The sequence below is a fragment of the Monodelphis domestica genome, chromosome 2 (genome assembly GCF_027887165.1).
Source record: "Monodelphis domestica isolate mMonDom1 chromosome 2, mMonDom1.pri, whole genome shotgun sequence".
Lineage (NCBI taxonomy): Eukaryota > Metazoa > Chordata > Mammalia > Didelphimorphia > Didelphidae > Monodelphis > Monodelphis domestica.
The window spans coordinates 543,726,626-543,751,178 of NC_077228.1; the positions used below are offsets into that span (position 1 = coordinate 543,726,626).

At 42.3% G+C, this 24,553-nt stretch overlaps 1 protein-coding gene across 13 annotated transcripts in view; it reads left to right on the forward strand.

Moving 5' to 3' along the window:
- The window catches only part of LOC100026020 (zinc finger protein OZF-like), a 515,718-nt gene that overhangs the window by 2,898 nt on the left and 488,267 nt on the right, over positions 1-24,553 (forward strand). For 10 of the 13 annotated variants that reach the window (XM_056814486.1, XM_056814490.1, XM_056814496.1 and 7 more), the window contains one exon: positions 4,809-4,860. In XM_056814486.1, coding sequence (XP_056670464.1) covers positions 4,828-4,860 — 33 coding nt within the window. In that variant the 5' untranslated portion in view covers positions 4,809-4,827. Of the gene's footprint in view, positions 1-4,808; positions 4,861-7,655; positions 23,295-24,553 lie in introns of those variants that run through there. The other 3 variants (XM_056814495.1, XM_056814497.1, XM_056814499.1) reach the window with 2 other exon arrangements.

Below are 24,553 nucleotides of genomic sequence, written 5' to 3' on the forward strand. Positions count from 1 at the left end.
AGGGAGGTACCACTGTACCTTATCCTTTGAGATCTTATGTCCTCTTTTGTGCAATTACAAAAGGAGGTGTTTCCTATCTTCCTGACATGCTTCCACATCTGTCAAAGCCACGATTAGATCATCTACGTATTTGATTAATTTGCTGTTTTTAAATGTTATCTGTATCTTGGCTCAAAATTTGTGTAAATAAGCTCAGGCTGTCAACGAAACCTTGTGGTAAAGGACTCCAGGAGTTCTTGCGGCATTGCCAGGTGAAAGCAAAGATATGCCTGGAATTCTCATGTATGGGTATGGGGAAAAAAATGCTGAGCACAAGTCTACTACTGTAAAGAATGTAGCTGTGCTAGGAATAGAAGAAATAATAGTATTCATGTTGAAAACTATGGAGTGTATCTTTATAACATGATTGTTCACAGCCCACAAATCCTGTACAAAGAGGTGCTTGCCATTGAACTCCCTTTTTGGTTTTTTAAGGGGCAGGATGGGCGTGTTGTATTCAGATTTACAAGGGATTATTATTCCGTTTTTTTCAATTGGCTTCTGTCAAGATGCTCATGGGTCCTGCCTGCAGGGGGCGTCAGGTTGGCCAGTACTGGGTGTGGTTTTAACGCTCTGCTCTCTAAGGGTTGTATCCTCTGATACAACCTCTGTGCCCCAGCCCTTCCCCCCACCACCGACACCTTCATTGTATTTGGGAAGTTCCTTGGGAACCCCCCTGAAGGAAACCCCCCTGAAAGGCATTAGCACTTTGAGTATGTTTTGGACGAGGACCACTTAAGTTATATTGTTGTGGTGTCATTACTTGGTTTGAGTTATCATTTTCCCAAGATCTATTCCTATAGTTATCATTTCTAAAGTTGTGGTTTCCATTATCAGTATTATAGTTATTTCTATCAGTTCTAAAATTGTGATTTCTATGGTCATTATCATAGTCACTTCTATAGTTATTATTTCTAAAGCTGTTATTATTCCTTTTTTCCCATAGCCAGCTCCTACAGACCATTATTACATGGCCCCTCTTCCCACAGAAAAGGCATATAATGGATCGATAATTAGATTCTTGGAGAGGGGCAAGTGTCATTGGTTGATTATCATGGCCACTTTCCATTTTAGCCATCTTATCTTTTAAACATCTCGATTCTTTCTTTATTTCCTCCATGACATCACTATTTTCTTCCTCCTTTTCTTTGTTTCCCTTTGAAACATATATAACTGTTTCCCGCAATTCTTTAAGGTCCATCTCTGGCCATCTTGGACAATGTGTTCTAAAATAATTCCTAATCACTTTACAAGAATTATTGACAAAGAGCCTTTTAACTTGTCTTATGCTATTTTCTTTGGATAGGTCAAAATCCAGGTATCTCCCCCCGAACTCAATTATTCTGTCCATGAATCTGGAGGGTGTCTCTTCCTCATTTGCTTAATTTTTTCAAATTCATTGCACTTATCTGTACTGTCTGCACATTCTCTCTTTGCTGTTAGGATGGCATCTCTACAACGGTATAGTTGTAAAAGATCCTCAGAGTCATTATAGTCCCATTCGGGATCCTGAGATGGCCAATGTGCTGCATTGAGCCCCCGGGTTTTGTAGACATGAGCAATTATTTTATTTTTCTCATGTTCAGTTAAAAAAGCCTGTAGCAAGTTTTCACCATCCTTGTAAGGTGGATTTTACTGAAAAAAAAAGTCATCTTTTTTGTTACTAGAAAGGGATCTTGTTCATATGTGGGGATATTTCATGTAAATTCATTTATTTCTTGGGGAGTAAACAGTATCTTGTGCCTTAAAGTAACCATATCTCCATTCCGTCCCATTTCAGGTACTTCTCTTAGAGGAAACAGGCCTCTAGTTGAATTTTGTACCTGTGGGTCAGTTAGACTAGGACAAGTTTCTCTAGAAGGACAAGATATCCTTTGGATTGCAATTTGGTTTTGTGTAGGAGAAGGAACATAAGAAACTGGGATTGCATGGGAAAGGTCTCGGGGATTAAATTCAGCCAAGATTTGCTGACCATGAGAGAGCCAATCTGTTAGCTGAGCTATGGGAAAGGTGTTTTCCATCTCCATTTCGGGAAAGGAAATTTTCTCATTCAAAGGTTCAGAAACAGGTCTGTTTCTGGTAGGGTTGATATTTGCCAATTGATCCTGTAAGAAACATTTTAAATTGTCTAATTGAGCTTGCATGTTCTCTTGCAAGTTTTTTTATGTTCTCCTGCATTTTATCCTCAATTTTTTTTATTTTAGCATCTCTAAACACAGTACTAAATGACATTACCTAATAATATAAAAAATTGGAGCTATGCTGTATTCCTCAATGTCCCTAATTCTTCAACTGCCATATAAATGTTGAAGAATGTAGTATTCATTTATATATATATATTTTTTTTCTTGGAAATTATTTTTCTAGTGGACTTCACAAAACACATGGGGAGCAGGACAAAGCCAAAACTTTCTACAGGTTTTTCCCACTCCTAATCTAGGCAGTTGTTCCCTAAAGGAAATGAGATTTAGAAACAGTTCTCCCAGCTAGGACTTTAGGGCCCTATTGCTAAGATTAAAACAGCTGTGTTCTATTTAATTTAAGGAGTGAGGGAAAAAAGAAAAAAAATTAAATCCAAATTTACTTACCTCTATAGCTGATCAAAATAAGCTATTAAAAAGGGATAGTCACAGTAGGAAAAAAAGGTTTAGAAAAGTTACAAAGATTGAGGGTATTTCGTCACAACCAACGTGGTCAGCCAAAACTGTAAAGGTTAAAATTATGGTTGAGACTGGATATAATAATTATATTTGGTCGCCAAGGATTTTATTTATAAAAATCCTTAATGAAATATCCAAGTCAGCTGGAAATTGTATAGTGATTTAATTGATAGTGGAGGAGATTAAGGAGAAGGGGGAAGGAAAGGAGTAGTTTCTTCTCCCCTACTTTCTTCCCCCCTCCCCCCCCCCCCAGTACCAAGCAGAGAGATTAGGAGATAAGGTTTTGAAGTATGAAGGAGGAAAGAGTCAGGCTTGAACTCCAAAAAGGAAAGGGTTATGCCAAGATGCCCAAACCTTAAATCAGCTCCAAGGCAAACTCACCACCAAACCCAGACAATAGCCACCACCATGCCAAGATGTCGGAACATTTAGCATGCTGCCAGCCAGAGTCGTCTCTCTGGGGAAAGAGGAAGAGAGCTGAAGTGATGTGCCTTATATAGAGGGTTTTACGTCACTTTCCTGTGTCTCATCTGTACCAATGATTGCTCAGCTTGACTTAGGACAGCCCAAGGGTCTGTCTGTTTTTCTGCACATGTCTGTTGAAGGCCATTTCCTCAGATAATTAAATTTTGAATTTGATGCAGACCTTCCTAATCTTGTTAAACTAAAAAGGATGGAGAAATGTAGAGTTTCCAAGCCCTGATTCTGTTATTCCAAGTATCTCCATTGTTACTGATCAGGAAATAGATAAATCAGATCTTCTAAAGTACAGTCTGATTAGAGTGGAATAGTTTTAAAATTCACAAGGTTGATCTGGGGAGGGAAAGAGAGAGAGGCCATTCTAGCCAGGAGGGACCACTGGAGAAAATTCCTGGGAGCCAAGAGGTGGAGGTCCCTGTTCTTGGAACATCCAGGCTCGTATTGGTAGCTTCTGGAGTATGTATCAGGGAGGAAGGTGTAAGAGGGCTGCCAGGGTAGGAGGAGGAGAGGCCATGTGGGGCTTCTGAGGCCAAAGACAATTCGGTGTTTGGAAGTGTAGGGGATCAAATCAGGAGCTTGACAAAGACAGGAGAGCAGCTTAACCCATTTGTTTTCATTGAGGAACAGAGACAGACAGAGAAAGAGAGAGATTTAACCATTTACCCTGGTACGACTTAAAACCTACCTCAATCTTCTTCTATCAACCTAAAAACGACGTAGAAATTGTCCTTTGAGAGAATCTCACTACTAACTCTTCAGCCTCCCTAACCAGGCCTAATCTACACTCTATATATCTATTCTAACTAAATCAAGCAACAATGGACAACTCCCCATCCCCACTCTCCCCAGCAGTCACCAGTCACTGCCTGCAGGCCTCTCCCCTCAGGAAACCTTAGAACAAAAGGCCCCTTCTCACACATCCTGCTTGCTTTGACCTCTCCCTGGCCAGCTGCCCTTATTACATCACTTCCTCCTTGAGAGCAGTTTCTCTTTCCTTTTCCTGTGGGCTGGTCTCCATGGTAACAGAACCTCTTCTCTCTGGGCCTGGCTCTCTGTCCACTGAGCCAGTCACCTCTTTCTTCAGTTAAGTTACTACAAGGGATTAAGAATTCCCTTTTATACTCCTGAGGGCAGGCTTGGACCTGGGTGACTCCTTTGGCCCCTCATCCTGTATAGACCCTGTGGGGCAGCCTCTTCTCTGGGAAGAGGAGGGGAAACCTCTCCCCAGCTCTGGGTGCAGAGGCCCAGGCGTGGCCACAGGAGGGTCGGGGCTGAGCCAGATCTGGAGCTGGGAGGGAGATCAGGGCAGCTTTCTTCTCAGGTTCCACCCAGAGCCATTGGCCCAGAGAGTGAGCCCAAAGGCAGAGAGGAAGATGGGCTGTTCTACACTGGGGGAAAGAGGGGAGGGGGTTCCCCGGGGGCTCCAGGCCAGCTCCTGCTGCTCAGAAGGGCAGAGAAGTCAGACATTCCCTGGCCCAGGGGAGGCCTGTTAGGAAGAACTTTGGCTGGAGCTCCATTCTGGGGGTCATAAAGTCAGGGGAAGGTAGAATCCTGAGGGGAAGCAAAGCTGGGAAAGGTGGAGGAGCTTCCCCAGTTGGACTCACCGGGGCTACTTTGCTGCCTCAACAGGGAGCCTGGAGTCCCAGGGATGGCCTTGGAGAGGGACAGACTCCGAGCCCCGGTAAGTGCATTCCAGCCCCATCAGCCAGGGAGGCCCTTCCCTGGCTCTGCCACAAGATGGCTGGGAAGCTGCTGCCTCCTTCCTGCTGGGCCAGTTCTGTTCCCACGTCCAAGGCAGGAGGAACAGCCCTTCCTGGCTCTCTTCTCAGGGTTTGGGAGGGATTCCTTGGCCCTTGGGCAGCTCAGACCCCCAGAGCCCCCTGCCATGTTGGATTTCTCCCTGAGGATGACCATTGACTCCTTCTTGTTTGCTGTCTGAGGATTGTTTGTTCTCTTTTCTTGCCTGACAACACACACCCACACACAGCCTCTCCCTCTGTTTCTTTGGACCAGCCTGTTCCCTCTTGAGTCTTGTCTGGCCAGGCCTGGAGCAGAGCCTGAGGGTGTCCCCTGGTCTGTGCCATCCTCACACAAGAGATTGTCCCCCTGGTGCTGCTCACTGGCTTCGTCCTCAACTCTGAGCCTTCCCAGGTGTCTCTGGCTCCTTCCTCTTTCCCACTTCTCAGACCAAGCCAGCGAGTCTAGAGGAACAGCCTAGTCTGTGCCCAGCACTGCTCAGCACAGAGAAAGGGAGAAAGCATCGGCCGCCCTCCAGGCCCTCCATAGTCTGGCTGAGGAGACCCCTCAGCAGCTGTGTCCAAACATGCTCTTTGGGGCCTTGCTGGAGGGAGGCCCTCTGGGAGGGAAGGCTCTAAGGGTTCTGGGGACCACAGAAATCATTGGTGCCCCAGGGGAGGATCTAGCTGGGACTTGAAGGAAGCTCAGAGGGAGGAGGGAGAACCTTCCCTGCAGGGAGACAGAAGGACCCTGGAAAGGCCCAGAGTCAGACCATGGAAGGTCTTGGCCAAAGATCAGCCAGGAGGCCAGTGAGAGTCCCTGGGTCAGAGGAGGAGGAGGAGGAAGGTGTGAGGAGAGAGGAAGGGGCTGGAAGGTCATTCTATGCCATTAGAGTTCAGGATCTTTGCTAGTGACAGGCAGAATCAGGCAGCTGGGGAAGCCCCCAGAGAGCTCCCTCGTAGCTTTTGTATCCACTCCAGATTGTGACCCCCCCCCCACTGTTCTGCTGCTGATCTCCCCGATCCAGAGCATTGTGGGGGGTTAGAGGTGATCCCCTGGAGTTCAGTAAGGATACCATTTGCAAGAATGCAAGACCTGGAAACAGCTTAAAAATACAAAGAGAAATTTATTATTTTAGAATGTAATGTTGAGAATGGCCAGAAGGATAGTATAGGTGGAACAGCAAGATGGAAGGCTGCTCCCAGAATCTATAAATTCTGGGGACTGTATACTCTTTACAACAGGGAGGATGGGATGCTGTGTCATGGTGAGGAAGTGATTCTAGAGTGGTAAGCACTCGGGCATTCGGTGGGGGTGGGGGTTGGTCATCTGACTGGAGTCTGCCTAGAGATATGGGGGGTGACAGATGGATGTCTGAGATACAGCCCAATGGTATGGAGGTGTAGCCTAAAGGTGCATCCCTCTGTCCATCTTAAATCTAAAGGATAATCCAAAGAGGAAAATCCTCAGGGTCTTCTAGGAGTTATCAGCTGTTTTGGGTTAGGAGTCCTGAGGATGTCAGGGAGCAAAGGAATTTCCCTGCTAATAGTTTGCCTCAGTTTCTGGGGGGTACACTGCCCATGCCATCTCCCCCCTCTCCAAATATCTAAGGGAAAGGGGACAATGGTCTCAGTCTTCTGTTGCTTCTTCAGAGCTGAGAACAATTGTAGAGCTGTCCCTGCCTGTTGTCAGGAGAGAGAGGTATTGACTGTAGGCAATGTCCAGGGGTTCAGACTGGGAGGGTTGCAGAGGCTGCAGTGGCACCTCGGTGACTCCCATGAGTGCTTTCCCGCTGGAAGCAGCTAGAGAAATCACAAGGTTACAAATGCAAGGTCCACATATCAAGATGCCCCCAATTATCAGGATAATAGGGATAAAAGGGGTAAGGAGGGCATATAACCAGGATGTCCAGGAGGACAAGCCAGGAAACAGCTTTCTGCGGGTATCCCCCATCCGAGTGGATACCTTGTGTAACGCTAGGACTCATACTTCTACTTTGTGGAAGTTGTTGCTATAGACACAAGAAGTATTCTGAACCATACAAACGCTGCCTTCTGCTGCTAACAGAGAGTCTAAGGCGATTCTATTGTCCATCACCACATTTGCCAGGGAATCCAAAGATTCCTGAAGATCCTCAAGACCCAGAGCTGTCACATTGGAAATGATCTTACTAGCTAAGGTCAGGTTACTAAGTAGAGCCTCTTGGTTTAAGTGCCCTATCCAGGGAACTGTCAGTGATATGGTCTCAATCTGACAGAGGAAATTGTCCCAAGAATTCCTCTTTCCCCTGTGTACTTCAGTGGGATAAGGAGTCAGGGAATTTTGAGTATAAATGTACTTGGGGATCCAGGAGCCCTAACGTATATTCCCCATAGTTGATTTGGAGACTAAGACAGGATGTAGTTAAAACTAGTGACTCAAAAGAGTCTTTAGGTGACTACTCTGGGGCATAAAGTGGGGCGCTGCCCTGAGAAGCTAGGGGCACCATGTGGTAGCCACAGATGAACCTGTACCCTGCAGGGGCACAAAGAGATCTGTCTAGATTTGAGCATTCAGGTAGCATTAATTGCCCATTCAGAGGAACTGTTGCAGGAGGCTAACTTGCTGGGTCTGAGACCAGTCTCAGGTAAAGTTTTCAGCACAGACCATGAGTGGGGTGGGGTGGGGTGGGGTGGGGTGGGGTGGAGTGGAGTGGAGGTGTTAGGTGGAAAACTTGTTGAAGCTTTCCCCAGGAGTTTGGATGGTTCCATTAGGATACCAGTAAGTTCAAATAGAGGAATACATCATTAGTTCTTTCACAAAGGTGACTGGACCGGCAGAGCAATTTCTACCCAGTGCATGGGTCATATTAAAAGGAGAAGGGTTGGTGTTCCAGGCCTTATCAAAACACTTATACTGGAAGGGGTCTGGGTTGACTAATCCATCCTTGATGAGTGCTATCCTGGTGTGCTCAGCCTGGATATATTCTAGAAAAATGAAAGGCTGCCCTGTGAATAAACAGGGCGTATCTTTTGTTACAATTAAAAGAGTGAAGCCCGTATTTGAAGGCCATAAACTGTCATAGTTAAAATTGTTGATGTTGTAAGCTGTGGCAGTTAAAAGAGTTGGAGACATAAACTATAGTGAGTAAAATAGTGGAAGATACAAATTATGCTAGATAAGAGTGGGTGAGTAAATTTGACCGCAGAAAATATGTTTCACTATAGTGTCTTGGTTTCTAAATCATATATATAAGGTGGTCGCCAGGGAAATATTCCCAATTATTCAGTATACCCAAGTCAACTGGGTTTTATAGAAATTTTAATTAATAATACAATGAGTAATTAAAGGAAAGAGAGAAAAAGGAAATAAGTATGAAGGGCCTTAAGCCAACATGGCCTATACCTGAGTCTTAAGAGAGAGAGATAAGTCAGTCAGTCTTTTATCACTCACCACAAGGTCTGTCTTAAGCAAGGATGTCTGGGGAACAGAGTCTCCCCAGAGGGAGTTCCAGCCAGAGTCAGCTTCCCAAGGGACTTCTTCTCAAGAGATCTTCAAAGGGCCTCCTCCAAAAGGATCTATCTCCAAGGATCCAAGGATCTCCTTGCTCAAGAGATTCCTTTTCTTATATAGGGGTTTTTTTTCCTATGTCACCTCCCCTAAGTTCTTCCATCTACCAATCACCGTAGATGTTTTCTAAAAGACAGCCCATCTGAATTCCAGCTAAGTTGACTAATCCCCTCAGTATGTCTGAACCAGAGAAAACACTGCTGTGTTGACTAATCCCCTCAGTAAGTCTGAACCAGAGAAAACACAACTGAGTCGACTAATCCCATCAAGAGAAAACCTGCCCGACCTTTATAGGTACCTAGCATCCCATTGTATCAATTCTAAAAACAGGCATGGCTCAAAGAACTCACTGCCTCATCATAAGCATGGATCCAAGTACGTTCATTGTTTAGCAAGGAGTTTTCTCCCCTAAAGCAGTCTTAAGTACGGGTGGAGTAGAGGTCCTCCCATTTCTGATCCTGGCGAGTTCTCACATCAAAATGGGGAATGTTTCCAGTAGGGAATTTGTTCCAATGGAAGATTCCTCAATGTGGAAATTTTTAACATTCACAAGTCTGAGAAATTTCAAGATTTACATTTTAAAGGTATCCCATAGGGGAGTAGCCAAAATTGGAGTGGGTGCAAATCTCCTTCAACCCTCAGGTCTTGAGTATGCCTCAGAGGCACTGAGACTTTGGGCTAGAGGCTTGGGGTTCTCTCTGCTTTGAGGGTGCTTCATGTACACCCAACAGTCAGAGGGACCTACTTTGGGCTACTGCTTCCCCAAGTTGAATCAGAGAATTATCTGTCCAGCTGACTGGGTATGCATGATTTAAAATACCAAAAAAGATCCAGAATGTAAGGAAAGAGATTGTCAATGGCTAAAGCAAGAGAGATTCAATATAATAAGGAGGGAGCGATGTTGCTACTTATTCCAAAGTGTCCTTAGATTGGGTCTCTCCGGGGGAGAGAAATTTGAAATCTTCCAGTGGCTCACAGTAATAAGTGGCTTCTGTTCCCCCTTCAATACCTGTTTCTGGAGGGATAAAGGGTTTACAATGAGAGACATGAGTCCATGTATTCTGCCCCTCTAGTTTTCCCGCTGTGTGGTTGGATAGAATGACTTGATGGGGTCCCTCCCATCAAGGTGTTAGTTGGTTTGATCCACTTCATGTTTTCAGGTATACCAAATCTCCTATTTGGGCTGGGTGGAGGGATTCCTCTGTATCCTTTCTTGTGGGTTTGTGGAGGATTTGATTAGCATATTCTCTCAGAATTTGGTGGATCAGTGTGAATTGTTTAGAAAACCGAACAAGGCTGTGAATTTATGTATCTAAAGGAACATCAGAGCTTAGAAAAGGTCTCCCATAAAGCAGTTCAAGTGGGCTTAACCCTAAATTTGCCTGAGGAGCAATCATGATTCTGGTTAGGACAGTTGGGAGAGGTTGGATTCAATCAATCTTTGCCTCCTCACAGAGTTTGGTGAGGGCTCTTTTTAGGGTCTGATTCATACATTCTGTTTTCCTTGAAGATTGGGGGTTCCAGGCCAAGTGTAAATTATAAGTAGTGTCCAATGCCTTGGAAACCATCTGTGTGATCTGTGAAATAAAGGCGAGGCCATTATCACTCTGAAGAGTTTTTGGAAGGCTAAACCTAGGGATGATTTTATTAAGTAAGGCCTTTGTGACATCTTGTGCTTTCTCTGATCTGGAGGGGAACCCTTCAGGCATAAAGGTGTCAACACAGACTAAAAGGATCTTATACCTTTTGCAAGGTGGCAGTAAAATCTATCTGCCAATCCTTACCAAGTGATTCCCCTCTCCTTTGAGTGGGCTTAAGGAGGGGAGGTGGTCTAAGAGCTCCAACGCTGTTAGTTTGGGCACAGAGGGCACAGCATCTGCAGACCTCCCAGATGTTTTTTTAGAGGTGCCTTTGCCTGTGAAAAGTGGTCTCATCAAAGTGGTTAGTGCTTCCCTGCCCAAGTGTGTGGAGTTATGTAATCCCATAACCAGTTTCCACATTAAGTTCCTAGGGAGGAGCAGTGGTCCAGAGGGAGAACACCACCACTCGCTGTCTTCACGGGTAAATCCCTGAAGTTCTGCCTGTGCAATTTCCTCCTCTATATATGAAGGGGAAATGCCCATTGGTACTGTGGGGTGTAGTGGAGTTAGGGTCCGAGCAGTCAAAGAAGTGGCTCATGCAGCCTCTTTGGCGGCTAGGTCTGCCCTATGATTCCCTCGGGCTGCGTTGGAATCTAGACCTTGAAGTTCTTGGCAGTGGATGGCAGCAATTTTGCTAGATAAAGAGACTGCCTCGAGTAAGCTCAGGATTTTCTTCCCATGTTTCAAGCGAGAAGTTTTGGAAGTTAATAAACCCCTTTCTTTCCATATGGCTTCATAGGTGTGTAAAATGTGAAAGGCTTATTTCGAGTCAGTGTATACATTTGCCTTTTTCCCTTCAGTGAGCTACAACTCTCTCGTGAGGGCAATCAGCTCTACTTTTTGTGCCGAAGTCCCAGGGGGAAGTCCCTTTGCTTCAATTATGGCTGTCTGTGACACTACTGAGTAACCTGCTTTCCTCATCCCATCTTCCATAAAGGAGGTGCCATCTGTAAACCAGTCCATCTCCACTTCACGGAGAGGAGAATCTTTGAGGTCTGGTCTGCTTGAAAAGGTGTGGTCTATCAACTTCTCACAGTCATGGGGGATGGGGTCTCCTGGAAGAGGAAGGAGGACAGCTGAATTCAGTGTCCTGCATACCTTTATGGTAAGGCTGGGTGTGTCCAGCAAAAGAGTTTGGTATTTACTGAGACGGCCCCCCTGTGATCCATCTGTGAAGTCTAGTCTCCAGAATACTAAGGCCCCAATGGGGGGGGGTGTCAGAATTTCTAGGGGTTGACCCAGAGTTAGTTTAAATGCCTCTTCTGCCATGAGAACCGTGGCAGAGATTGCTCTCAAGCATGGTGGCCACCCTTTGCTAACTAAATCTAGCGGTTTGGTAAAATAGGCCACTCGATGCAGGTCAGGTCCTAGGTACTGAGCTAAAACTGCTAGGTTGAACTGCTTTCTCTCATCCATAAACAAGAAAAATGGCTTTTCAAGGTCTGGAATCCCTAAGGCTGGGGTAGAAGAGAGCCGAGTTTTTTAAAGTGAAAAGGCTTGTTCTTGGTCTCACTCTCAATCTAGGGGTTCTGAATCAGGCCCCTTCATGGACTCAGAGAGAGGTGTTGTAATTATCCCAAAATCAGGGATCCAAATGCAACCAAACACTACCATACCCAGAAAAGTTTGGAGCTGTCTTTTGGTGGAGGGGACAGGAATGGACAGTTTAGCCTGTTTCCTGTCTGTGGTCAGAGAGTGGGAATTTGGGGTTAATATGTGTCCCAAATAAGTTATAGACTGGGAGACAAGTTGGGCTTTAGAGGCAGAGACCTTGTAACCCCATTCTCCTAGGAAGGTTAGGGTGAAATTGTGTCTGTGAGACAAGCAGCCTCAGATGGACTCGATATCAAACTGTCATCAACATACTGTAATATTGAACGGCTTGTCAGTTTTAGGGCTCTGAGATCTTTATTGAGGGCAGCCCCAAAGTAGTGTGGACCATCCCTTGGGCCCTGAGGGAGTACTTTCCATGTGAATTTTGGGGTCAGGGTTCTGAGGGGAAGACCCACTCAAACAAAAAAAGGAATCTGCATTCTGGGTACAAAGGTATGCAAAAGAAAGCATCTTTCAAGTCAATGACAGAAAACCACTGAGAATTTCCTGGTATTTTAGTTAAAATTGTATATAGGTTAGGAACAATGGGATAACAGAAATTATTGCTTCATTAATATGCCCAGGGTCTTGAACCATATGCCAAGTCCCATTTGTTTGTTTTTTCCCACTGGGAGGAGGGAGGGGAGAATTGCAAGGTGAGGAACAATTCTCCAAGAGACCATGGGCTAGGAATTTATCAAAGAGAGGTTGTAATTCTTTTCTGGCCTCTGGGGAAATGGGATATTGCCTCCTATGTGGATAAGGAGAATCAGGCTTGAGGTTTATCATGATAAGATTCACATGAATGGCTCTTCCCAGAATGGAAGGTACTTTCTCCCAGATTTCTGATGAGATTGTTGGAGGCTTTTGCAAGGGAGGGGTTAGGGAAGTTAGAGTTGAGATAAGGGAGAATTGGGAGCCTAGCTTACTTATAATATCCTTATCCAGTAAAGGACATGGGAAAGAAGGAAAAATCAGGAATATATGTTGAAATGATTTGTCTTCATGGGCACAGGTTAGGGGTGCCATTTCTCTACAGCTGAGTGTCTTTCCCCCACTCCAATTACCTTATGCTATGAATGGAATGTAGGGCCATTGTGAGTTTGAAGAATAGAATTTGTAGCTCCAGTATTAATTAAAAAGGTATTTAGTTCTTTTACCTTCAGCCTCTAGAGTAACTTTGGGTTCGGTCATGATGATAGAAACTGGAAGCAGGCAAACCTTAGGGCATCGCTATTCCAAGTCCTCAGAAGACTGGAGGTTAGGGAAGTGCCTTTTGGGCCACTGGAGTCTCTGTCTGGAGGGGCACTGTTGTTTCCAGTGTCCCCATTGCCCATGAGCTAGTAATGGAGTCACAGGCAGTCTTTCCTTCGAAGGACAGTCCTGTGACCAATGCCCATCCAGTCTGCAGATGTAGCAAGAGCCCTTTGGCCTCTGCCCATGGGTCAGAGAGGTTAGAGCCGCTGTGAGTTGTTTCTCACATTTCTGTCCTTCTGTCTCAACAAGGTCCCTGTTGTGTAGAAACCTTAAAAGCAGCATCTATTAATTGGTTTATTGGAGTCCGAGGTCCCAGATCCAGGTTTTGCAATTTTTACCTGATGTCTGGAGCTGACCTATAAAATGAAGGCAAGGGCTTCAAGACTTCCGGATAAACATGGAGGTAGTCTAGACACAGGACTCTTTCTCTCCTCAGCACTCACTAATATAGACTACCTCAAAAGACCAAAAAAACCAAATTCATGTGAATGAAGGAACTCTACAGTAGGGTACAGTATTGAAGGTACTTGGGATTTGGGCATTTCTACACTATAAGGGGGTAAAAAAGCTCCTGCCAAAATGAGAGCTGATCTACCCTCCCCCATCTCACCTACAGAGTCAGAGTCAGAGCCAATGCGTGCCAGAATCAGCAAGTGAGTGAGGGGCACCTCTAGAGGGGGTAAGGGGTACCTCTAGGTCCTTGGGAGCTGACTAAAACCACCAAAGACCTACCCCTGAGAGCAGTTACACCTGAAACCCCAGCAGGCTGAAGAGCACAGACCGTGGGCGCTCGTGGGAAGCTAGCACAGAGAAGAGCTGCAAACAGCAGAAGCTCAGAGACTTGAGAGATTGCCTCAGGCAAAATCCTTGCTCCTTAACTCTATACACAGAGAACCTGCCCATCTCACTCAGATTTTTGACTAAAAAGGGAAGGAAAAACCTCCACAGTGATGGCAAATTGTGCCCAGGAACAACAGCCTCCCTCCATCAAGAAAAACAAGAAGAAAGGGTTGACCCTGGAAAATTTTTATAGAGGAAAACCCCAGGCTACAGAGGATATACGGGAGGAAATACAAATAAATGCACCAAAACCATTTAAAAAAATGGAAATAGTGCACAAGCTCTTGAAGAATTTAAATTGGAGCTTATCAAAAAGAAAGCCTTCTGGCAAGAAAAGTGGGAAATAGTTCAAAGAGAAAATAGCAGTTTAAAGACAAGAACTCTCTATTGGAGAAACAGCTGGAAGCCACGAAAAGCAGGATAGACCGAACTGAAAAGGAAAACCAGTCTTTAAAGACCAGAATTAGGCAACTGGAAGACAATGATCTTGCAAAACAGCAAGAATTCATAAAGCAAAGTCAAAAGACTGACAAAATAGTAGAAAACAAAATAAGGATTCCCATTATCACCGCTGTTATTTAACTTTGTACTAGAAACACTGGCAGTAGCCATTAGAGAAGAAAAGGAAATTGAAGGTATTAAATTTGTCAATGACAAGACTAAGCTATCACTCTTTGCGGATGAAATGATGGTCTACTTAAAGAATCCTAGAGAATCAACTTAAAAAGCTAGTGGAGATAATCAACAACTTCAGCAAAGTTGCAGGATATAAAATAAACCCACATAAGTCATCATCATTTCTGTATATCTCCAACACATCTCAGCAGCAAGAATTAGAAAGAGAAATTCCATTTAAAATCACCCTAGACAATATAAAATACTCAGGAAATATCTGCTGAGACAAAAACAGGAACTATATGAACACAACTACAAAACACTCTCCACACAATTAAAACTAGATCTAAACAATTGGAAAAACATTCATTGCTCATGGGTAGGACAAGCTAACATAATAAAAATGACCACAAACTTATTTACTTATTTAGTGCCATACCCATTGAACTGCCAAAAAACTTTTTTTACTGAATTGGAAAAAACCATAACAACGTTCATTTGGAAGAACAAAAGATCAAGGATATCCAGGGAAATAATGGAAAAAAAATGTGAAGGAAGGTGGCCTTGCAGTACCAGATCTCAAACTATACTATAAAGCAGTGGTCATCAAAACAATATGGTCCTGGCGAAAAAACAGAAAGGATCAGTGGAATAGACTTGGGGTAAGTGACCTCAGCAAGACAGTCTATGACAAGCCCAAAGATCCCAGCTTTTGGAACAAAAATCCACTGTTTGATAAAAACTGCTGGGAAAATTGGAAGACAGTGTGGGAGAGATTAGGTTTGGATCAGCACCTCATACCCTTCACCAAGATACACTCAGAATGGGTGAATGACTTGAACATAAAGAAGGAAACTAAGTAAATTAGGTGAACATAGAATAGTATACATGTCAGACCTTTGGGAAGGGAAAGATTTTAAAGCCAAGCAAGACATAGAAAAAGTCACAAAATGTAAAATCAATCATTTTGATTACATCAAATTAAAAAGTTTTTGTACAAACAAAACCAATGTAACCAACATTAGAAGGGAAGTAACAAATTGGGAAATAATCTTCATAACAAAAACCTCTGACAAAGGTCTAATTACTCAAATTTACAAAAAGCTAAATCAATTTACAAAAAAATCTAGCCATTCTCCAATTGATAAATGGGCAAGGGACATGAATAGGCAATTTTCAGTCAAAGAAATCAAAACTATTAATAAGCACATGAAAAAGTGTTCTAAGTCTTATAATCAGAGAGATGCAAATCAAAAGAACTTTGAGGTATCACCTCACACCTAGCAGATTGGCTAACATAACCACAACAGAAAGTAATGAATGCTGGAGGGGATGTGGCAAAGTCAGGACATTAATGCATTGCTGGTATAGTTGTGAATTGATCCAACCATTCTGGAGGGCAATTTGGAACTATGCCCAAACGGTGCTAAAAGACTGCCCTTTGATCCAGCCATAGCACTGCTGGGTTTGTACCCCAAAGAGATAATAAGGAAAAAGACCTGTACAAGAACATTCATAGCTGAGCTCTTTGTGGTGGCCAAAAATTGGAAAACGAGCGGATGCCCATCAATTGGAGAATGGCTGAACAAATTGTGGTATATGTTGGTGATGGAATACTATTGTGCTCAAAGGAATAATAAAGTGGAGGAATTCCATGGAGACTAGAACAACCTCCAGGAAGTGATGCAGAGTGAGAGGAGCAGAACCAGGAGAACATTGTACACAGAAACAGATACACTGTGGTAGCATCGAATGTAACTGACTTCTCCATTAGTGGCAATGCAGTGTCCTGAACAAGTTGGAGGAATGTATGAGAAAGAACATTATCCACATCCAGAGGAAAACCTATGGGAGTAAAAACACCAAAGAAAAACAACTGCTTGATTACATGGGTCAATGGGGATATGATTGGGGATATAGACCCTAAAGGAACATCCTAGGGCAAACATCAACAGCATGGAAATAGGTTCTGATCAGACACATGTAATACCCAGTGGAATTGCATGTCGGCTATGGGAAGGGCGGGGGGAGGGAAAAATAAAATGTGATTTTTGTAACCAAGGAATAATGTTTGAAGTTGACCAAATAAAATAAAAAATTAAAAAAAATAAAATGGAGGCGTAAGATAATTGCTCCCTCAATAGTCTCTAGGTGGACATTTGTATATTGCTTCATGGCCTTCTCCAGCCTTGTCTTTTTTTAGAGCATAAGAGTTATTTTGGAGCAGTGGGTGCCCTCCTAGAGCTGTTGAAATTGCCCTGATCTGTTGTCTGAAATTACTACCAGAATCTTCCACAATCACAACAGAATATGGAGACTTTTTTCCCATTAGAAAAAAAGAGATGTATTCCAGTGGCTTTTATAATAATAGAGTATGACCTGAATCAAAGTGAGAGAAAAGACAGATGTATTTTTCAAGTTGTGAGTGAAGAGAAATCTTGCTCTCCCCTAAGAGAAACCTCTCAAAGAAGCAAATATAGATGGGTAGACTGTGCCCATTCATTAAGTATCCTCTATTTAAATTCCTTCAGTAAAGTCAGGTCAAACCTGCAAAAAAAAAAATCTGCTTCCAGCTATCTGCATAATAATCCTGTAAGGTTAATTCTCATTATTTCACTCTTGAGGAAACAGACAAATAGAGATTAAGTGACTTTTCAGAGTAACATAGCATGTAAGTGTCTGAGATGGGATTGGAAATCAGATCTTCATGAATTTCTTCCATTTTGTAACCACTAATGTTGCCTTTGTGTACCCATCTTCCCATAATCCCCTCCAACACTGATTGTTTCCCAATTTTTTTCTTTTTGACATTTTTATGAGTATGAGATGAAGCCTCAGCCCTGTTTTGGTTCCTGTTTCTCTTGATTAGTGACTTAGACAATTTTCCATGTGGCCACGAATCCTCAGCATTTCTTTGGAAAACTCTTTGTTCTGATCCTTTGACTATCTCCTGGAGAATGGCTCTTGGTCCTGGGTCTACAAATTCTCTGGATACCAGACCCATTTCAGAGAAACTGGATCCCAAAATTTGTCTCATTCATGCAATTTTGCTCTTATCCTGGATGCATGAATGTTGTCTGTGCAGAAGATTTTTGGGTTTAAGTTATCAAACTTTTCCCTTTTTTTGATAATTGACTTGGTCAACATGGAAATATAGAAATCCCTAGTTTATTTAGTTTGAGGGTGGAAACCCCAGTTTTTGACCTTGTCACAGGAGAGGTTTCCCCCTGAGGGAAGGTCCCACTTCACCAGACAATAGACATCCACTTCAGCTTTGGCGCAGTAGATAGCAAGTCAGTCTCTCAAGCTGAAGTCCCTGATCCTCGGAAGGAGGGTGTGATGTACTGGGAAAGGCTTCTGGAGACAAAAAAGCTACTTGACTTCAGATGGGATCTACCTCCTCACGTGAAGTGGATGTCTGTTGTCTGGTGAAGTGGGACCTTCCCTCAGGGGAAAATCTCTCCAGTGACAAGGTCAAAATCTGGGATTTCCACCCTCAAACTAAATAAACTAGGGATTTCTATATTTCCATGTTGACAACTCTTATCTTGAATTCAATTAAGAATTTGTGTCTTAGAACTGCAAAGTAAAACAACTCAGAGGCACCAACTCACAGCTGTCAATTAAGACAGAAAAAGAAAATGATCAATTCAGAGATATGTGAAAACTAGGACACCCATGCACTGTTGGTGGAGTTGTGAATTGATCTACCACCATTCTGAGGAGCAATTTGGAACTCTTCCCAAAGGGCTATAAAACAAACTGTGTATAACCTTTGGTATAGGCATGTATTCCAAAGAGATCCCAAGAGGGGGAAAGATATTGATATAGCAGTTCTTTTTGTGATAGTAAAGAAATTAGAAATGGAAGAATATTCCTTAACTGGGGAATGACCCCAAAAGTTTTGGTGTATAATTATAATGTAACCCTGTTGGGCTATGAGAAATAACAAGCAGGATCATTTCAGTGAAACCTGGGAAGACTTCCATGAACTAATGCAAAGTATGAACAGATCCAGGAAAACATTTTATATGATAAGAGCAACATTGTATGGTCAGTAGCTGTGAAAGACTCAGCTATTCTCAACAATTCATGTTCTAAGACAATCTCAAAGGACTCTTGATGAGAAAAACCATCTGCTTCCAGAGAAAGAACTGATGAACTCTGAATTCAGACCAAAACACTTTTTTCTTCTTGTTTGTTTGGGGTTCTTTTGGTTTGAGATTTTTTTTCCCAAAGATGACTAATATGGAAAAATAGTTTACATGATTGCACATGTAAAATCTAGAACAGATTGATTGCTCTCTTGAGGAGGGGGAAAGGAGAGCGGGAGAGAATTTGGAACTCAGTTTCCAGCTTGTGAGTGAGGAATCTTTTCTAGTTTGCTCAATAAAGTTTTTATGTTCCTGGGGCTTAAAAAGTTCAGATAAAAGAATTTCTACATCCTCAAAATCTAGTTCATAGAGGTGGAACGCTCTTTTTAGTTCTTTAATTGCGAGATAAAGCTCTAATAATTTAGGCACGCGTTTACATATAGACTCTTAAGTCATGGGTGGTGAGTGACTTATGAACATGCAAAGGCATGTAAGATGACAGAATTATCAGTGACCTTAGCTACATCATGCCAAGGCATAATCTTTTGAATCTTTGATGCATTTGCAAGATTGTTAGTAGATGCATTAAGTGGTACTTTGTTTTGTGCTTGTATGTTATTGGCAAGGTCATTTCCCCCTACTGTCCCTAATGGTGTCACAGTATTAGTATTAGTAACTACATCGTCCTTATTAGTCTGTCCCATCATGTCTCCAGTCTCCATGTTGGCTCCCTTCTCCATGCCTTGTTTTCTCTGCATGTAATCCTGGCATATCTCAGTTATAATAGGGATCTGACCAAACAATGCCTCTAATCTATTATCGATGACTAGAGCATGTATAGCTTTCTTTTGGAAGATCAAGTTGGCACCAGCTTTGATATTCTTTTAAGATGTTAGTCACTGACACAAACACCAGATAAATTTGGGGGTTTGATTTGACAGCGGTAATTCACATCTAGATAATTCATTGGTAATTGTGTCCATCCCATAGTCATGTTGGTTAATGTCTCCAGAACATTGTCTATCATCCCTGCCACTGTATTATAAATGAGACAGTAGCCCCAATAAATGGCAATTATTCCTACCACAGCAGACCACAGTATTAGTTGTAACATGTTTCCCATTAGATCTTTACCTGCCAGGAGTTAACAGTTAGAAAATGGTTGTTATCCCCACAAGCTTTGCTTCTAGACAGGATCTAAGATGGCTAGATCCTATAAACTGACAGCCCTAATACAGCCTCCCTTTTACAGTACCCTCTCTTCCTCAGTTTTCCAACTGACCAAAGTGGCAGTTGGTGACTGGCTTCTACTCCTCCCACCAGGAATCAAGATGTTTTTGATCCTATGAGGAAACCCCTAGGTAGAGACAGTGACTATGACTGCTAGCCTCAGGAGTTAACAACTGACAATTGATGACAGTTGGTGACAGTTAATCACTAAAGCTTTTTTTTTTTTAACGGGGCTCTATTAAATCCTGGAGTGCCAGTTGAAATCGAGGGGTTCAGTCTTTCAGAATTGAGAGAGAGGAGAAGAGTGGAGACTCCCCTTCTCAAAGTGGGTTTCTGGGGAGACAGCTGATGTTTAGGGTTGGCTCAGAGAGAGGAGAGGGGATTTGAAGAGTTTCCCCTTTTGCCTTCCCTCCTTAGCTATGGCTGCTCTCCCAGATTTGCTCTTGTCCCTCTTGTCCCCTCTCCACTACTTGAGACCAAAGGGTCTCCCCTTGATCTGTTCACTCACACTTGATTCACAGCTTGGGGAAAAGATAAATATTTTAATGTAAACTCAATCAAGATAATACAAAGGAATAACTGGCAGGGAAAGAATTGGAACGGAAAGTGGGGAAAGGGGATCCTGTCTCTAACTAACCCCTTTTTCCTCTCACCTTGAGCTTGGGGGGAACTCAGGCTTTGGCAGCCTAACACCCCCCGCCCAAGAGAAAGTCAGGTTGACTCACCCTGGGTTTGGCCCCTTGGCCACAGTTCAGATCCAGACAACAGGAGCTGAGGTAAAGTCTGACAGAGATTCAAAATGCCTTTCTCAGGTTTCTCTTCAATAGTCTTTTTCAATTGGAAAGTGTTGGGGGGAAAGATTTCCAGTCAGAAAGTGGTTAACCCTCAGGAGAAAGTCTTATTCAACCTTCTCTCTTCAGCTTCTCTCCACTGAGAGACCAACTGCACTCTCAGCCAGAATCTTCTCCTCTGGATTCCCCATCTCCTGGGGCCCTTCCCCCATTGAGGTGATCAGTTCCACACATTCTTGAGCATGACACTTTTTTTTTTAGTGCCCACTTCTGTCACAGGTCAAAGATTGTTTTTTGCCTGTTGGGGAATCCCCAGAGCTTAGCACAGGGCCTGGGGCAGAACAGGTGCTGAATGTAGAGGGAATGGAATCGAACATTTCTGGTCCTTGAGATGCCCTGGGCATGTCCCTGTCTTCTCTGTATACACCTGCTCTTCTCCCCTGTGGCCCTGTAGTCCAACACAAGAAGCATCCTCCTGGAGTAGATGGGCAATCATTAAAAATTATTATGCCCAATTATATGGCAATATGTGGAAATGTAGGTGATATGGATGAATATTTACAAAAATATAAATTGTCTAGACTAACAGAGGAAGAAATAGAATTCTTAAATAATCCCATATCAGAAAAAGAAATTGAACAAGACATCAGACAACTGCCTAAGAAAAAATCCCCAGGACCAAATGGATTCACAAATGAATTTTATCAAACATTCAAAGAACAACTAATCCCAATATTATACAAACTATTTCACAGAATAATCAAAGGAGGAGTTCTACCAAATTCCTTTTACGAACACAAATTGGTACTGATTTCAAAGTCAGGTAGGTCAAAAACAGAGAAAGAAAACTACAGACCAATCTCCTTAATGAGCATAGATGCCAAAGATCTTAAATAGGATACTAGCAAAAAGACTCCAGCAAGTGATCACAAGGGTTATTGTGATCAGGTAGGATTTATTCCAGGAATGCCAGGATGGTTCAATATTAGGAAAACCATCCACATAATTGAGCATATTAACAAGCAAACTGACAAAAATCCCCTGATTATCTCAATAGATGCAGAAAAAGCCTTTCACAAAATACAACACTCATTCCTATTGAAAACACTAGAAAGTATAGGAATAGAAGGGCCTTTCCTAAAAATAATAAACAGAATCTATCTAAAACCATCAGCCAACATCATCTGCAATGGGGATAAACTAGAAGCCTTCCCAATAAGATCAGGAGTGAAACAAGGATGCCCATTATCACCTCTATTATTTAATATTGTACTAGAAACACTAGCAGTAGCAATTAGAGAAGAAAAAGAAATTGAAGGTATTAAAATTGACAATGAGGAGACCAAACTATCATTCTTTGCAGACGACATGATGGTCTACTTAAGGAATCCTAGAGATTCAACCAAAAAGCTAGTCGAAATAATCAACAATTTTAGCAAAGTTGCAGGATACATCCTAATGCAAACACCAACAACATGGAAATGGGTTCTGATCAAGGACACATGTAATACCCAGTGCAATTGCGCATTGGTTATGGGAGGGGTGGGAGGAATAGAAAAGGATTTTTGTAACCAAGGAATAATGTTTGAAATTGACCAAATAAAAAAATAATGTAAAAAAAAATACTTAGGAATTTATCTGCTGAGACAAACACAGGAACTATATGAACACAACTACAAAACACTCTCCACACAATTAAAACTAGATCTAAACAATTGGAAAAACATTGATTGTTCCTGGGTAGGATGAGCTAATATAATAAAAATGACAATCCTACCAAAATTAATTTGCTTATTTAGTGCCATACCCATTGAACTACAAAAAAATTTTCTTACTGAATTAGAAAAAAAAACAAACATAGTTTATTTGGAAGAACAAAGATCAAGGGTATCCAGGGAAATAATGGGTTGGTTTCTTTCTTAAGGCAGTCTGTAAATTCTTTCCATTGCCATTTCATTTTCTATGGTCCTGAAGTTCTTGCTAGTACTCTTTGATTGTTATTGTGGTTATTGTGTTCATTTTTTTATCTGTTGTGTTCTTCTGGTGACCTCTGACCTTTAACTTGTCTGTGTTCCTCCCATCTGAGATCAGGATGTTTGCCTTTGTAAGTGGGAAGATTTTGTATTACCTTTGTTGACTTTTCTTCTAGGTTGTCCTTCCCTTCTGTGGACTTCCACTCCAAATCTCTTATTCTCAAGTTCTAGGTTTTGTATTTTCTTCACCCCAAGGTTGTAACAAACTAATGTAAAAGGTAATTCTTGGTTCTCTTTGTTTATTCTGAGTTTACACTTGTGAAAGGGGGATTCTTTATTCTCTTTTGCCTATTTGGAGTTAAAACTTTGGTTAACAATAACTTAAATATCCCTACTTAGATTGTCTCACTACTTTGAATTAATCAACAAAAGCAGATTCACCCATACTTAACCCTAAAATAAGGGAAACTCTTACTTCAGGTGTTTACACCTCCAAAAAGAAGACACCTCTACTTAAGGTTAACAACCTTAGTTAGTCTGCAACCCAGATGCTAAACTGAGTGATAACTCAGAAATGTGTAAATCCTAGGAGGAGAGTTAACACCTTTAGAGGGGACAACTCAGTCCCAGAGACACTGCCCCTGGGCAAGACTGGACAATTTGGAAACTGTGATTGGCCCCTGTGAAGAGGGGCAGGAACAAGAAAGCACCATAAAAGCCAGGAAGTCCTTGAGCTGGGACAGTCTTATGAAGTTGAGTCTTGTGGAGAGTGTCTCCTGGAGATAGTTTTCTTTGGGTAAGTGAAAAGGCCTTGACTGCTTTCCTAGTTTCCTAAGAGACAAGCTTCCATCTTGGAGGAGGCCTCGTAGTTACTCACTATTGACCCTCCTGGCTGAGGAAGTGTAGGTATTTTCTCTAATATTGTTTCCCCTCTAATTTGGTAAATAAACATCTGACATGAGATACAATAACTTGGGTGACCATGTTATTTCATATAATTTCAGTCAACCACTAAATTTAAGCTTTACACTAACAGAGGAAGACAATATACAAAAGAGGGATGAAAAGGGTTTGGGTGGAGAGAAGATGCCCATATCAGCAGGATGGTGGAGAAATTAGGGAGAGGAGACCCAGAAAAGTAGATAAAGGTGAGAATGAAGCTATTTGAGATTCACTTTCTATTTCAAAGGAAGTTAGGAGTTCACCCCCAGGTCATGATGGATGGATATGGGAAATATGAGCAGGAAAGATATTTGGAGTAACATCTTTTGAGTGTGAGTGAAGGAATCAACTAAAGATCAGTTATCAGGCCATAAAGGACTGCCTTTCTTTGCTGAGAACCCACACAGTGAATAGTCTGTAGTGAAGAAGAATAACTCAAGAGATCCTAAAGGAAAGAAAAGATTTATTATCAATTCTTGGAATCTGAGAAATCATAAGAGAGAGTCAGGAATGCCTCAGTTGCTCAGAAGTCAAATCCTAGAATAAAGGAAATGGAAAAGCATCTAATTCCAGGAACATTAGCCAAACATATATTATGCATAGAGCAGGGAGGAAATATAAGTGGCAGCTCCAGAGTATCAGGGTATTTTCAGATCTGGTCAACCTCTCCTTTATATGGGCTGTCCGATGTAGGTCTCTAACTTGTTACCTTGACTCTTGTTCTTTGAAGTTTCTAGAATGCTGGGTGTATGTTGAGATTATTTCTTCCTCATAAGGATAGTGGCAACATTTTTTTCTCATGAATCAACTTGAACAAAACCCAAATAAATTATTTTTGTGATTGAACAAAGTAATTCTCCCTTCTCTATCACAGTTATTTTTATTTTTGTGTAATAAAGTATAATTAAGGAATATATACTATATACAAGTTAAAATAATCATACAGTAAAGACTTTGGCTGTGACCCATCCTACCAAGGGGAACCTCAAGCCCTGAATGTCAGAACAGACAAGTCTCCTTCACTTGACTGGAAAGCATCCCAGATCACTCCTTTGAGTTCATATTGTAATGACCATCTCTTTAGGACCCTCCTCATTTTTTCATCTAGAACAA